The sequence below is a fragment of the Carettochelys insculpta genome, chromosome 1 (assembly GCF_033958435.1).
Source record: "Carettochelys insculpta isolate YL-2023 chromosome 1, ASM3395843v1, whole genome shotgun sequence".
Classification (NCBI taxonomy): domain Eukaryota; kingdom Metazoa; phylum Chordata; order Testudines; family Carettochelyidae; genus Carettochelys; species Carettochelys insculpta.
This window is the reverse complement of record NC_134137.1, coordinates 172,638,368-172,650,983: the sequence shown is the minus strand read 5'-3', so window position 1 is coordinate 172,650,983 and position 12,616 is coordinate 172,638,368. Positions and strand designations below refer to the sequence as shown.

Sequence of the window (12,616 nt, the reverse complement as noted above, 5' to 3'; positions counted from 1 at the left end):
ACAGGCGTTCAGAATTATTTGGGAAAAAGCAGTACTCATCTTCCGCACTCCAGTTATGTATAGCCAATTACACAGCACTCCTGGCTAACCATGATTTCAATAACTGTTCAAAACTTAATCACCTGATTCAATGTCTCCTTGAGGATAAAAGACCTATCCTAAGATCCATAATCCAAGAAGGATATACGGCATCTAAAACACCCATGCAAATGGCACTAGATGCAGCTGACATGGCAGACAGACCTATAGCTGCAGCCATAGTCAAGAGAAGAACATTATGGCTGCAAGCAGTGGGTGTTCCAAAAGACCTCCAGGCAAAGGTGGAGTATTTAACGTTTGATAAGATCAGACTCTTTGCAGCAAATACTGATGAGATTTTGCATTCCCGCAAAGGTGCATGTACTGCTTTGCGCACTTTGGGAGTGTTCACTCCTCCATTCCACAAAAGTAGATACACCCCATATCACAGATTCAAAGATTAATATTTCCCTAGGCAGTCTTACAGGCCATATCAACATAAATGCTAATAGGCTACGAAGTCAGAGGCACAGAGCCCTGAGTAATAACTCAACAGCATCAACTGCCTCCAAGCAGCAGGTTTGAAAATTTGGTTGAGGGCTCTTCAAACCTCCAACATCCTCCAGTGCACGAGGACTCTCAAATATTCCGTCACTGCCTACATCCCTTTTACCACTGGTGGATGCCAATAACCATGGACAGATGGGTTTTAGACATCATTGCTCAAGGATATACTATCCTTCTACTCTCTATCCCTCCAACATTCCCCTCCGTAACCATCCCTCTGCAGGGACCCTTCCCACAAGATCTTACTGCATCTCAAAATATAGCGCCTGTGACAAATCGGAACCATAGAACAAGTTCTGAAACAACATCAAGGGAAAGGATTTTATTCAAACTATTTCCTAACAGAAAACAGGATTGGAGCCCCCTCCTAGATCTACAGTGGTTGGACAAGTACATTCTCAAACAGTGTTTCAAAATGACCATGCTATCTTCTGTAATCCCTCCACTGGATGAAGGGGACTGTTTTGCAGCCCTTAACCTTCAAAATGCTTACTTCCACATCACCATTCACCCACTCACAGGCATTTCTTGCGCTTTGCCCTCAGATCACAACATTATCAATACACAGTCCTTCCCTTCAGCCTTTCAGCTGCCCCCAGGGTATTCACCAAAATTCTGGCACCAGCAGCTATGCATGTCAGATGGGAAGGTATCACCATATTCCTGTATCTCAATGATTTGTCTTCTTTGAGGTGCTTCACAAGACTCCACAAGTGCCATGATACAATCCACGAGACAACTCCTACAATCTCTAGGTTTCCTCATCAACAGTGCCAAATCAACACTGGAACCTACCACACGTATCGACTTCATAGGAGCTCAGCTCAACTCCACGACTGCTCGTGTTTATCTCCCTATGCAATGTTACGAAGCTATAAAGAGCCTTATACCACCACTTGTCATCAGCTCTGCAGTTCCTGCTCTTACATGCATTCACCTCCCCAGTCACATGGTGACCGCTACTTATGTTGTTCCCAATGCTCAGCTACATTTTCACTGTCTTCAGCGTTGGCTGGTGTCAATATACATCCCTGCCAGACATCACATACACAGACAGGTGACAACACCTTGGAATATAATCAAATCTCTGCTGGTGGACCCAATTACAAACCATTCTGGTAGGGATCCAGTTTCACTGTGCTCAACCAGCTCATCAAATTACAACAGCTGCATCGCTCATTGGTTGGGGATTGCATTGCCAGCAGTATCACGTCCAAGGTTGATGGACCAAGGACGAATAGAAACTACATATCAGTCTTCTCAAGCTATGTACTGTCTTCAGTGCTTGCAAGCACTTTCTCCTGCATGTTCAAAGCAAGACCGTCCAGATTCTTACGGACAATACCACAATGATGTTTTATGTCAATTTTCAGGGAGGGGCCTTTTCACAGTCGCTTTGTAGAGAGGCCATAAAATTATGGAACTGGTGTATTGTGCACAACATCCTTCTCACAGTTTCATACCTGCTAGGCATGAACACCAGAGTCCTCAAGAAGATCCAGACAGATGGAGCATAAATCATCCTCATAGCTCCAGCTTGGCCCAGCCAGATCTGGTTTTCCTTACTTTCCCATCTATCTCTTCATCCTCCTTCCCAGACATCTGGACCTACTCTTTCAGAGCAGGGGTTCCACGCTTCACCCCAGACTGCATACCCTACATCTGACGGCCTGGTTTCTGTGTGGCTTCCAGAAGACAAGCACCACTACTCCCAACAAGGGAGAGAGATGCTGTTAGAAAGCAGACAAGAAACAACACGCAAAACTTACCTCTCCAAGTGGCATCTCATCTCGTCCTGGTGCTCTGAAGGAGCATAAAACCGAAAAAAGCCCTGTTGCACGCGATCCTTAACCACTTTCTTTAACTAAAAGATACTCACCTATCACTAAAACAATAAGAAGTCCTGTGGCACCTAAAAGACTAACAGATATTTTGGAGCATAAGTTTAGGTGGGCAAAGACCCGCTTTGGTCTTTTCCCATGAAAACTTATGCTCCAAAATATCTGTTAGTCTATAAGGTGCCATAGGATTTCTTTGTGTTTTTGGAGATCCAAACTAATTTGGCTACTCCTCTGATACTTCACCTATCACCGTCTTTACTCTGACTCCACCTATCGGCAATTATAGTCTTCCATCCAGCAGTAGAAGGTGCCTTAGTATTCACTCATCCAATAGTAAAGAGATTCTGGAAAGGCCTACAAAATATCATGATTTCACACAAACTTATATCTCCGGCTTGGGATTTGGAACTGGTCCTTCATATCTTAATGGGACCACCATTCAAGTCATTAGCCACATGTTCACTAGCTATGTTATCAATGAAAACCCTGTTTCTAGAGGCTATAACATCGGCTTGAAAAATGAGCAAGATAGCTGCTTTGACTGACTCTCCCCCATAAATAATTTTCCACAAACACAGAATGGTTCCACGACCCCATCCCTCCTTTTTACTGAAAGTATGCTCTCAATTCCATATCAATGAACCTATAATACTTCCTACCTTTTACCCTAAGCCTCATGTTTCCCATACGGAAGCCAAACAGCACATGCTGAATGTCAAAAGGGTTATATCCTTCTGTGTAGATTGGACAAGGTTGTGTAGAAAATTGCAAAGACTATTCTTATCCATCACTGAAAGGTCATATTGAGACATATCTGCATGCATAGTGCAATGATATTCCCTTAGAAATAAGCCCCTTTCAGCAGCTCCAAGAGCCCACTCTACAAGATCAGTGGCGACATACAGCCTTCCTAAAGGGAGTGCCATTACAGGACATATGTTGTGCAGCCACATGGTCCTGTAACGGGGTTCATGACACACTATGGGATACAGTCTCATGCAGACAAAGATATGGCAGTAGCTAAAGCAGTACTGTCTTGAATAGTTGCACTGAATCAAAACCTACCATCCAAGTAGGAGGTGTACCGTTTTACAGTCACCTACCATGGAGCACCCACAGGGACAGCACTCGAAGAAAAAAGAGAAGTTATTCACTTTGTGCGGTAACCATGGTTCTTCGTGATGTGTCTCCCCCATGGGTGCTCCATGTCTTGTCCTCCTCCCCACCATTTGGTGCAATATATGTAGTTAGGGTGTCAGTGAAGTAACTGAGGAGAGAGTGGGGCTGCACAGGATCCCCAGTGGCACAAATGGCGTGTGCTGGGATCATGCATGCACAGCCCCAATGAGTGCTGCTTGTAAAATCTCGGTGCTGTGGTACCATGGAGCACTCATGGGGACACACATCTCAAAGAACCATCATTACTGCACGAAGTGAGTAACCTCTTTCTTTCTGTTCTCCTTTCACCAGTCTCCTCCATCCACTTTATCCTCTGACTATGGTCTATAGTACTCTGTCATTCTGGCTCCCCTAATGTTCTTGTTTGCTGTTCTGGTTCAAGTATCAACTTGTTTAAGGCTTATGGGCGATAGGTTTCTTCCCCTGCTTGACACTGGACTTTTTGTATTTTGGACATTGTAGCTACGTCTACACGGGGATGCCACATTGAAATAGCTTATTTCGATGTAGTGAAATTGAAATAAGCTATTTCGATGAATAGCGTCTACACGTCCTCCAGGGCTGGTGCCGTCGACGTTCAACGTCGACATTGGGCAGCACCACATCGAAGTAGGCGCTGCAGGGGAGCGTCTACACACCAAAGCGGCCCACATCGAAATAAGGGTGCCAGGAACAGCTGCAGACAGGGTCACAGGGCGGACTAGCACTTCCGGGGCAACAGCTAGCCGCTCCCTTAAAGGGCCCCTCCCAGACACACTCAGCCTGCACAGCATGCGGTCTGCAGAGCCATAGGCATGCACACCCCGTGGAAGCAGTATGGACCCCCAGCAGCAGCAGCAGCAGCAGCAGCCAGAGGTCCACACACCTGCCCCTGCAGGAGCAGTGCTTGCCCTGCTTAGTGCCATGCAGGAGGCAGCTGATCATCTTTCATTTGTGGAAGAGGAGCTGCCCCCAGGGCATGAGGAAGCAGCCCCAGACCTTGCTGCCCTCCGACGCTCCCCCCTCCCCCGCCGCACACGCCGCCAGCTGTGAAGCTACCCCACGAGCACGGACGGGTGGGACCGGCTGGTGCTCAGCAAGTGGGACGACCGCTGGCTCCAGAATTTCCAGATGAGCCGGCAGACATTCCTGGAGCTCTGCCAGTGGCTCACCCCTGCCTTATGGCACCAGGACACCTCCATGCGACGTGCCCTCACCATCGAGAAACGGGTTGGCATCGCTGTCTGGAAGCTGGCCACTCCAGACAGCTACCGATCCATAGGTCAGCAGTTCGGCGTGGGCAAGGCCACCGTCAGGGCTGTCCTCATGGAGGTAAGAGGACCCGGGGGGTGGGGGGGAGCCCGGGGGTGGAGGGCCAGACACACCCTGCACACCCCTTACTGGTGCTCTCTCATGTCCTTCCCCTGCAGGTCGTCCGTGCAATCAATGCCCTGCTCCTCCACAGGCTCGTGCGGCTTGGGGACCCGGATGCTGCCATCGCGGGGTTTGCCAGCCTGGGCTTCCCAAATTGCTTTGGGGCTCTGGATGGGACCCATATCCCCATCTGTGCCCCGGAGCACAGCGGAGGACGCTTCCTCAATAGGAAGGGATACCATTCCGTGGTCCTCCAGGCCTTGGTGGACAGCCGGGGCCGCTTCCTGGACATTTATGTTGGCTGGCCTGGCAGCACCCGCGACGCTTGGGTATTCAGAAATTCAGGCCTGTGCCGCCGGCTGGAGGCGGGGACTTACATATCCCAGCAGGAGATCCCTGTTGGGGACACCACCATGCCCCTTTGCGTCGTCGCAAACGCGGCGTACCCCCTCTGGCCCTGGCTCATGCACCCTTACCTGGGCCATCTCACAGCCAGCCAGGACCGGTTCAACACGCGGTTGAACCATGCACGCCAGGTGGTCGAGTGCACTTTCGGCCGCCTCAAAGGGCGCTGGAGGTGTTTCCTCACCCGCCTGGATGCAGGCCTCACCAACATCCCCCAGGTTTTGGGCGCGTGCAGCGCGCTCCACATCCTGGTGGAGAGCAAGGGAGAGGCCTTCTTCCAGGGCTGGGCTGTGGAGGCTGGCAGGGCCAACGTCCAGCCACCCGCTGCCCCCAGTCGCCAGGTCGACCCTCAGGGGATCCAGGTATGGGAGGCCCTGCGGGCCCATTTTGACCAGGCTGCGGGGTGAACGCTGGCAGGGCCAGGTGCGGGTGAGCCACCCACTGCATCCCCCCATCCTCCACAACACTCCCTGCCCCCACGCCCACACCACAGAGCACCCGAGAGCACCCCCCCACACTTTTCTTTGAAATAAATGGAAATGTTGTTTCAAACCAAACAGTGCAACCTCTTATTAATAACATAGAAAAAAAGGGGGAAACTATTTACATGGGGGGGCAGCTAACAAAACAGGGGTCCAACAAAAACTATATACAAATGGGGGATATGTACAAAGGAGGGGGGGCCACGTCCTCGGCCCCGCACCCTAATGTCCAGCGCCCGGTGTTGGGGGGCGCGACCCACATCTTGGCCGGAGCCCTGGGCGAGTCTGGGTGGGGGCCGGGAGAACCGGAAAATACGGCCAGCCAGTGTCCGCAGGCCCCCGGCCCCCCTCGGCAGCAGGCCCCAGGGTGGCTGACGGTGGAGGGGCGGCAGGTGGAGTGGCGGGTGGCGCAGCGGGGGGGCCAGCTGTTGCGCTATGCACTCAAAGGTGCACATGAAGGCCCCCCAAGCCTCCTGGCGCCAGGCCACCGCTTGCTCTTGGAGCTCCAGCTGCCGCTCCTCCACCCACAGGCGCCACTCCAACACCTCCAGCTGACGCCGAAGGGTCGCGAGCAGCTGGGGGTCCGTGGCCGTCTGCGGGTGGCTCCGCCGTCGGCCTCATCCTGGGGCTGGTCGGTGCTCTGCCGAGGGGCTGACCTGCTGGGATGGCCCTGGTGGGCTCTCTGGGATGACGGACACCTCGCCGGCGCTCTCTGGGCCCTCTGATGGTGCAGCTGCGGAACACGGGGAAAGAAGAGTGGAGACAGCCGTTAGTGTGGGCCCTGACCCGTGGCCCTTGTCCCCCCACCCCTCTGCTGTTGGTTTCCCATCCCCATCCCCAGGAGATGCTGATGATGATGATGGGTGTCCCCCCCCCCCCCGCTCCCCACAGGGGACCCTAGGTTCCGCTCCCCCCATCCCCAGGGATGGGGCATGGCACTGTCGTGCTGTGGGGGCAGGGGCTGATGCACTCTTCTGAGGGACATGCCACTGCTGTCCTTGGGGCCATGGTCATCTGGGCATGTGGAGGGCCCTGGTCATGTCTGTTGCCCCCGCCCCTTAACCCCGGGGGTGTGCACTGGGGGGTACATATCTGATGGTCCGCTCCCACGGTCGGGGGACACCCACTGGGCGGATGCCCTGCTGGAGCTCCAGGACGGGAGGGCAATGCGGAGCCCCCCGTCGCTGGAGGAGTCTCCCTCCTCCTCCTCCTCCGGCATCCCAGGGGTGGGCTCCTGGGGGGCCCCTGGGGTGCAGGGCTTGCCTCCGGGGCGGACTCCGTCTCTGGGGCCTGCTGGGGCTCGTCGGCCGATGTGTCAAGAGTGGCTGGGAGGGAGGATGTGTGCTGGGGGCCCAGGATGGCCCTGAGCTCCCTGTAAAAGGGGCAAGTGATGGGGGCGGCCCTAGATCGGCTGGCTGCATCCTGGGCCCAGGCGTAACCCTGCCGCAGCTCTTTAACCTTACTCCTGACGTAGTAGTCAGGAGTGCGGGCAGGGTGACCCCGGGCAGCCAGGCCGTCGGCCAGTCGAACGAACGCATCCGAGTTCCGCCTCTTGCTCCCTACTACCTGGAGCACCTCCTCCTCGCCCCAGAGTCCCAGCAGGTCCCGGATCTCGGCCTCCGTCCAGGAGGGGCCCTCTTCCCCATCTGGCTGGCAGGCTGGGAGCCCTGGGTCCCCTTGGGGGGGCTGCCCTGTGGGCGCTTGGGGGGCTGGCTGGCTGCCATGAGGTTCAGGGTGCGGGCTGGGGCTGCTGAGGTCTGTGCAGGTTGACCGCGTGGCAGTGCTGCTGCCTGCACGCGCTCTCAGCTTCCTGCATAGGAACGCAGGGGGCGGGGAGCTTTAAGGGGCTGCTGCACGTGGCAACCATAGAGCTCAGGGGCTGGAGAGAGCATCTCTCAACCCCTCAGCTGATGGCTGCCGTGGCGGACCCTGCTATTTCGATGTTGCAGGACGCAGATCGTCTGCACGTGCCCTACTTCGATGTTGAACGTCGAAGTAGGGCGCTATTCCCATCTCCTGTTGGGGATAGCGACTTCGATGTCTTGCTGCCTTACGTCGATTTCAACTTCAAAATAGCGCTCGCCACGTGTAGACGTGGAAGGTGCTATTTCGAAGTTGGCACGGCTACTTTGAAGTAGCCAGCTCGTGTAGACGCAGTTTGTAAGTAATAAAGCTCTGTAGGCCAAATAAAATTACACATGTATTTCCACTTGTTTTAAATCATCCCCTCAGTGACACCAGTGCAATCCTGTCACCTTCAGTGAGTTTGTACTGGGATAACAGACTGTAGCTTTTTAAGCAGTCCTGTTGATACACAAGGGGCTTGTCTACACTACCACCTTCCTTCGAAGGAAGGATGGTAATTAGGTCCTATGTGTATTCAGCCACATTCACTGACTTTGGTAACTACAATGCATTGCTGTTCTGCTTTTTATGGAAATTTGCAGAGGTAATACATCTAAGAAAGAATCCACACTTCAACTCATGCTATTTCACCTTGGGCTTGTCTACTCTACCACCTTCCTTCGAAGGAATGATGGTAATTAGGGTGCCGCACTAGGCAGCACTTCATTTAGCAAATTCCACCCCTCCCCCTTCAAAGTACCTGCTGGTGAGCCGCGGCTAGACTCGTGCTGGTGCTTCGCAGTTGCCGGGGGGGTGGGTGGGGGTGGGGGTGTGTTGGAATTTGCTTAATGAAGTGCTGCCTATGCACAGCAGCACTTCATTAGTAAACTCCCAACACCCTCATTAGCATACCTCCTTTGAAGGAAGGTGGTACAGTAGACAAGTCCAAGGTGAAATAGCATGAGCTGAAGTGTGGATTCTTTCTTAGATGTATTACCTCTGCAAATTTGCATAAAAAGCAGAACAACAATGCATTGTAGTTACCAAAGTCAGCGAATGTGGCTGAATACACATAGGACCAGATATGTTGAGTAAGATGCCTTTAGTTTTATGTAATCTCTGTTTGGAACAGAATTGCAATTCAAAGCATATGATTACAAGTATGTTTGTATTCAAAGGCAGGAATGCTTATTTATTTCCTTGCTGAAATGCTTTATTCTTGTCTAAGAGCCAAAGATTCCCCTCCCACTTTTTCACTATCACATCTCTGTCCTTGAGCACTTATGTTGCTGCTAATGTTTCTTTAGATCATAGGTTGACATTAATTGGTCCTGGGAGTTGACAAGGAGTGGGGTAACACTCTGCCTTAGCAAGGTGTCCATAGCACTTAACAGTTTCTTCTGGCCTAGGGAGTGAGGGAATGGGATTGAATAATTGAACCCATTGTTTTGGGTATAGTTCTGGGTACTACTGTTCACCATGCTTACCCCATGCATTTTTTAAAAAATTATTCAGAAATATAGACTGGCCAAGACAAGAATAAATCCTATGCTTCATTTGGGGTTGTTCTGTCTTGCATGGCAGTTTACCTATGCAGTAGAGCAATACAGTAGGGTCTCAACATTTGTGAGGATTCCATGTTGAGAACCCTTGCAAATGTTGAAATTCGTGAATATGGCAGTGGCTCCACCTGGAGCCCAGCTGTTGGAGCTGTGTACCCAGAGCCCCAGGGGAAGTGGTGGCTGCCAGCGCTCCCTACGCGGGGCCCAGGGAGAAGTGGTAGCCAGTGCTCCCTGCCCAGAGCCCAGGGGAAAGCAGTGGCTGCCAGCGCTCCCTGCCCAGAGCCCAAAGCCTGGAGCCCTGGGGGAACTGGCGGTTGCTGGCGCTCCCTGCACGGAGCCCCAGGGGAAGCGGCGGCTGCCGGTGCTCCGTGCCCAGGTCCCCAGGGGAAGCGGCAGCTGCCAGCACTCCCCGCCCCAGAGCACCGAGAAAATAATTGAATTTGTGAACCGTAGGTTCACAAATGTTGAGAGCCTACTGTACAAGATATTGTTCTAAACACATACTTTTCACACTCCAGTAAAATACAGCCTAGGCAAAAGTACTGTGAGCTGCTTTTTGCATCAATAATTCTGTCTTCTAGGAATTGAAATAGTAAATTCTTACATGCATTTAAAATTTTCCCTACATTAATTATTCATGCAAGTAATAGTATTTTTTTGTTTCTAAATCTTTTTTCTGTCTTTCTTTCTAGATGGTAAAGGCAATCCAGGTTCTGCGTATTCACCTGCTTGAGCTAGAAAAAGTTAATGAGCTCTGCAAGGATTTCTGTAGTCGTTACATTGCCTGTCTAAAAACTAAAATGAACAGTGAAACTCTACTAAGTGGAGAACCTGGAAGTCCTTATTCACCTGCACCATCACAGGTACATTTCAAGCTAGCATAAATGGGCTTTTGATTAAAAATACTGCAAAATTTATTAATAGATTTTTGCTGCACTTTGTAAGAATTCCTCTTTTATGCTGCTTGCTTTGTTCTTTGTAATTGAGTGTATAATAAGATTAACAACCCTCTTCTCAGCAACTGCTTAGTGGGCAAGTTTGTTGAAAAGTGGCACCACTTAGAGACATGTCATAATTATCAGTTTCAGAGAGGGAGCTGTGTTAGTTTCAGCAAAAACAACAAGGAGTACAGGGGCACAATAAGACTAACAAATTTATTTGGGCATAAGCTTTTGTGAGATACAAATCACTTCTTCTGATGCATGAAGTGAAAGAAAGTCAGGGATACAGAAATGGGAACCTAAAATAGCACGCGCTGTGTAGATATAACCTTTGTCATAATTATTGTTCGCCTGCATTCCTTTTACTTCTTTCCTCAGTCCAGATATTTCTAAATTAAAAAAAGAAAAAAACTTGAATTTTCTGGAGATTCTGCTTTCATAAGAACAGATGTTAGAAAAGAGAAGGGACACAAGAAAAAATGGTCATAATATACCTTGTTTCTCTTTGGCAATGTCTCCCTAGCTTTGACCCAGTTGCCAGGTTTATCTGCATCACCAAAGTTGTTGACACAGTTTAGCTGCACATGTGTATATAAACTGAATATACAAATTGATCCAAATCTTACAGAACAGTCAAAGTTTATCCATTTTTAATAATAATATTTTAGAGACGTGTCTGTTCTGTCTACTTTTGTATTCTTATATATGGACACTGAATTTGCTAGGTGGTTGATCTATCTAGTTTCAATACTGAATCTATTTTATAAAATAATCTGAGTGGTGATGATTGCATAGTTACTCTTTTTGGTACTACTACTATTCTTTCCCTAACTATGAACAATGATACCTAATAGCACCTCAGTCTTGGGTGCTGATTTTGCAAATGTTTACATGCGTGTTTAAATTTGTGCACTGTGCATATTCCTAATGGTTAAAATTTCAGTTTGTAAAACTCTTTTTTGGTACATTGAAACATGGACAGGAGCGTTTGAAACTGGTTATTATAAACAGTTGTTGATGGTATGATTACTAGGACTCAGTCCTGCACACAAACGTTTGCTTAACTTTATACGTGCATTTTCTTTGATGTTAATGGGACTATTCACAGGCAAAGTTAAGGATATGAACAAGTATTTGCAGGATCAGGGTTTACCAACATAATTTAGATTACATAACATGGTGCAGCTAGATTAAAACAATATTAAGGTATCATGTACCTATTGTATTTTTAAGTCAGAAGGCTACAGAAGGAATTAAATTATTTATTAGACCTCCTCTCACTTGTAATTTTACCTCATCATTGTATCTACCCTTTATCTTCTGTGTCTGGAAATTATTTCACTTCTGATTTTGTTATGTTTCCAAAATCTTTATTCTCCCCAGATATGTCCAGGTCTTTCATGTCAGTGTCATAAATGTCTTATTTCATAACTAATGTTTCACGTTGCTTATTTTGCAGTAATACTCTTTGAATGATAGTCTTTGTCCTGAAAATGATCCTCTTTTTAAAGCCCCAGATTTGTTGCAACTAAACATTATGTAAGCATACTTAATTTTAAAAACTATTTTTTTCTAGCAAATTCAAAGTGCCATTGCAGGCACACTCAGTCCCCAAGGGATTATGGTGCCTGCATCAGCATTGCAGCAGGGAAATGTAACTATGACAACAGTAGCAGGTATGACAAAGAAAAGAAAAACTGACATATTGCTCTTTATTTTGGTTTCTTTTAAGTTAAGAAATGAACAGAGATAGGGATATTTCTTAATAATATCTCCTATAATAGTAATTTTCCAAATGTTTTATACACCCTCATAGTTTTTGAATATTGTTTTCTTATGTTTTGTCTATTAAGTATAATATATGTATACAGCTTAAAAAAGGACATGGCACAAAAACATATCTGGAGTTTCTATCACTACCCTCCTCCTCAAACCCTTCAGATATATTTCTAGACAATGTCCTTTTTTAATGGAAAAATTATTTAATCCACTATTGTAAAGATCATGTGTTTTCTACCTGTTTTTCAAACTACTATTAGGCAAAAGATGTGTATTATTAAAATGCTGTGCTTTAGAGTCGTTCATCTCTTTATATAGTTTGATAACAGAAGTCAGTGAGATCCTGGCAACCCAAACTTCACTGCTGAGTTGGGTTGCAGTCAAGATGAAATACACTTTAAATGTCTTGCCACTGAGAGCATCTGGTCTGGCATATCTGAAATGGACAGCAATTCGATCAAATTTAAGATTTTTTGTGAATAAAACTTTAACATCAAAGCGTGCATCTTAAGCTGTGTCTACACATGCATGCTACTTCGAAGTAGCGGCACTAACTTCGAAATAGCGCCCATCACGGCTACATGCTTCGGGCGCTATTTCGAAGTTAACTTCGACGTTAGGCGGTGAGACGTCGAAGTCGCTAA

General features: G+C 48.5%; 1 protein-coding gene across 4 annotated transcripts in view; it reads left to right on the top strand.

The window, feature by feature from the left end:
* PKNOX1 (PBX/knotted 1 homeobox 1) overlaps positions 1–12,616 on the top strand; it is a 72,903-nt gene that overhangs the window by 48,373 nt on the left and 11,914 nt on the right. For all 4 annotated transcript variants that reach the window (XM_074995630.1, XM_074995614.1, XM_074995621.1 and 1 more), the window contains 2 exons: positions 9,945–10,115; positions 11,770–11,869. In XM_074995630.1, the coding sequence (XP_074851731.1) occupies positions 9,945–10,115; positions 11,770–11,869 (271 nt within the window). The remainder of the gene's footprint in view (positions 1–9,944; positions 10,116–11,769; positions 11,870–12,616) is intronic.